The 3025-nt window shown below is 31.5% G+C and overlaps 1 protein-coding gene across 1 annotated transcript; it reads left to right on the top strand.

The window, feature by feature from the left end:
• Positions 1-666: 666 nt before the first annotated feature.
• Positions 667-2781, top strand: LOC461286 (UDP-glucuronosyltransferase 2A3-like; the record flags this gene model as incomplete). Its single annotated transcript, XM_063809594.1, has 2 exons — positions 667-878; positions 1331-2781. Coding segments are annotated over 2 exons (492 nt in total), but the record flags the coding sequence as incomplete, so codon positions are not given.
• Positions 2782-3025: the final 244 nt, after the last annotated feature.

Below are 3025 nucleotides of genomic sequence, written 5' to 3'. Positions count from 1 at the left end.
TATTTGAAAGGACCTTTGTTAAAAGTCCTACTATGTCTTTTACTGTTTACACAGTACCTCTACATACCCCTGTCTCAACCAACACCTGAAGTACAATGAGTTTATAATTTATAACTATATCTACATCCTTAGAATGCTAATATCCTGTGGTTCAATCTGTGAAATACATGTGTTGCTTCCACAGGTGTTGTAGAGATACAATGGAAAGAAACCATCCACATTAGGAACCAATACTCGGCTGTATGATGGGATACCCCAGAATGATCTTCTTGGTAGGTCTATGAGAAAGTAAAAACATGAACTAGATGAGGAAAAAATGAATAAATGTTAAACAGTGAGCAAATTCAGCAAATATTTAAAATTATAAAACTTTGTTTTACTTACACTTTTGAAGCAGATATAATTAAAGGATTGACTAAAATTGTATAGACTCACATTCTATTGTTAAGGTGAGAGTGACAGGATATGCAGAAGGAATTAATGCCTCTTTTTCTTAAGTTAGAAATGATCTTTAGTAGCAAAGCTCCATGTGCTCTCCTTTTAAAGAAAATACTGTACGCTTCAGGGAGTTATCTCATAATTCCCATCTTTAGTCCTGAAATTATTTTAAAAATTCATAATAAAGTATCTCACCATTTCTCATCCATTTTGCATACTAGGTGACCTCAAACCAAAGCTTTTATCACTCATGGAGGAATGAATGGGATCTATGAAGCTATTTACCATGAGGTCCCTATGGTGGGAGTTCCCCTATTTGGTGATCAGCTTGATGCCATAGCTCACATGAAGGCCAAAGGAGCAGCTGTAGAAATAAACTTCAAAACTATGACAAGCAAAGATTTACTCAGGGTTTTGAGAACAGTCATTAACGATTCCTCGTAAGTACTACTGCTTTGTAAAGACTGATCTAACATTGATTATATTATACATTATGTCGGAAAATGTTAAATATCATGCTGGTAGACATTTTAAGGGATTTTTCCCTTCAATATTAAGTCATTCATCACCTTGGTATTGGAATAGTTCTGGAAATTATAGTTCATAGAATGTCAATCTTCATGGAAATATTAAGTTTAAGTTAATAACTGGCTTATTCAGGTTTTACTCACATCTTTGCTTTACCCCATTCTGTTAAAAATATACTCTTTTTCAGTCTCCCCATTATATCTGTTTAATCCTATGCAACCAATAATGTTCATGTCACAACTGGAATCAATCTTTTACTCAACAAGGTTTTGGCTTGCATAACATATACTACAGTTTATCTACCTGTCTTTTATGAAAACAAAACTACAACTTTCTAAGTTCTATGTGTGTTTTTGCCTTCCAGTTATAAAGAGGATGCTATGAGATTATCAAGAATTCACCATGATCAACCTGTGAAGCCCCTGGATCAGGCAGACTTCTGGATCGAGTTTGTCATGTGCCACAAAGGAGCCAAGCACCTGTGGTCAGCTGCCTACGACCTCAGCTGGTTCCAGTACCACTCTATAGATGTGATTGGGTTCCTGCTGGCCTGTGTGGCAACTGCTATATTCTTGGCCACAAGATGTTGTTTATTTTCCTGTCAAAAATTTAATAAAACTAGAAAGATAGAAAAGAGGGAATAGATCTTTCCAAATTTAGAGAAGACATGGTGGGGTAATCCTGTTAATTCCAGACACAAAGAATTTAGTGAAAACATGTTACTTTCCTATTTTCTTATTATCTATTCTGATATTTTATCTTAGCTAAGTAGCCTAGAATTCCACTATCATGAACTTGTGAGTATATCTCATTCTTTCATTGTATTTTCCTAGGTGTGCTTACTCTCTTCTCTCACTTTGTGACACAAGGACATGAATACATCTAAATTTTCCTATTTCTGATATCACTGTTTCCATGACGTCATTACTTCTCTAACCTTAAGTGATAGGGTGACCTGCAATATGCTGATTCCTGGTGTTTGCACAAACACATGGATGTAAAGAAGTAAAAAATGTAAAATTCACAAAATTCAGTAAACCACACAAATCAGTGAAGCATTCTATGACATTAGCTTGTTATGAGTAACATAATGATTTTTCTTTTTCAATTTAAATAAGCCCTTCTACATACCCAGCATTACTGATCTCAGACAATGAATTGCTAAAAATGACGATAGGGCATTACACTCAGAATAGTTTGCTATATTTCCACATACCTCATCTAGATGTCATAGCCTACATTTCTGCCATCACTTAACTGACATTTTTTGTGTGTTCTTGATGATAAATAGACAGTTCTTATTATTGTCCTCAAATAATAAAAGAAACTGAAATTTTCTTACATAGAGAAAATGTCCATAAGATATTCAAGTTAAACAGATTATTTTGAGATAAGTAACCATTAGAAATATATGATTGTAATTTCTGATTTTATAAAATTTTCATTGATAGTACACTTGATTTAAATGTCTATTCTTTAAAATGATGAATACTCATAATTCTTATCTCTATAATCAAAAGTATAATTTACTGTAGAAAAATAAAGAGTTGCTTGTTCTGAAAGTAAGATCAGTATACTGCTTTCTGGTCTCAAAATTTGAGAATTGCAAATTCATCAAGTAATAGCTTACATGGTAAAAATTTAAGATATTAGAATACCTGCTTAACAAATATTAGTATATATTAAATATTTAGATAAGTAAAGCTCTACACTAAATATAGTTTAATAATCTTTACACTAATTAAGCAAATATGTTACACTTTTCATTTTGTTTACTGTCGTATAATCTTAGTGACATGCCTATTTAAATTTTAATTTAAGGACTTGATTTATTAAATGAATAAATTGTCTTAACTGGCTTTTTGAAAATTTTGAAATTGTTACACATGTTGACAAAGTATATCTATAAATTAATTCCAATTTTAAAATGACTATATAAAAAGAAATAAATATTTTTCTTGCGTGTATATACAATTAAATGTAAATAAAATTATTTAGTAGGTTTTTTAAATTTCTTAAGTTTTTACACTGATATGTTTTTGACTTTTACAATATTATC

This window comes from Pan troglodytes, chromosome 3 (assembly GCF_028858775.2).
Source record: "Pan troglodytes isolate AG18354 chromosome 3, NHGRI_mPanTro3-v2.0_pri, whole genome shotgun sequence".
In the NCBI taxonomy this organism is placed as follows: domain Eukaryota; kingdom Metazoa; phylum Chordata; class Mammalia; order Primates; family Hominidae; genus Pan; species Pan troglodytes.
The sequence above is the reverse complement of the archived record's forward strand: the minus strand, read 5'-3'. Positions and strand labels throughout refer to the sequence as shown.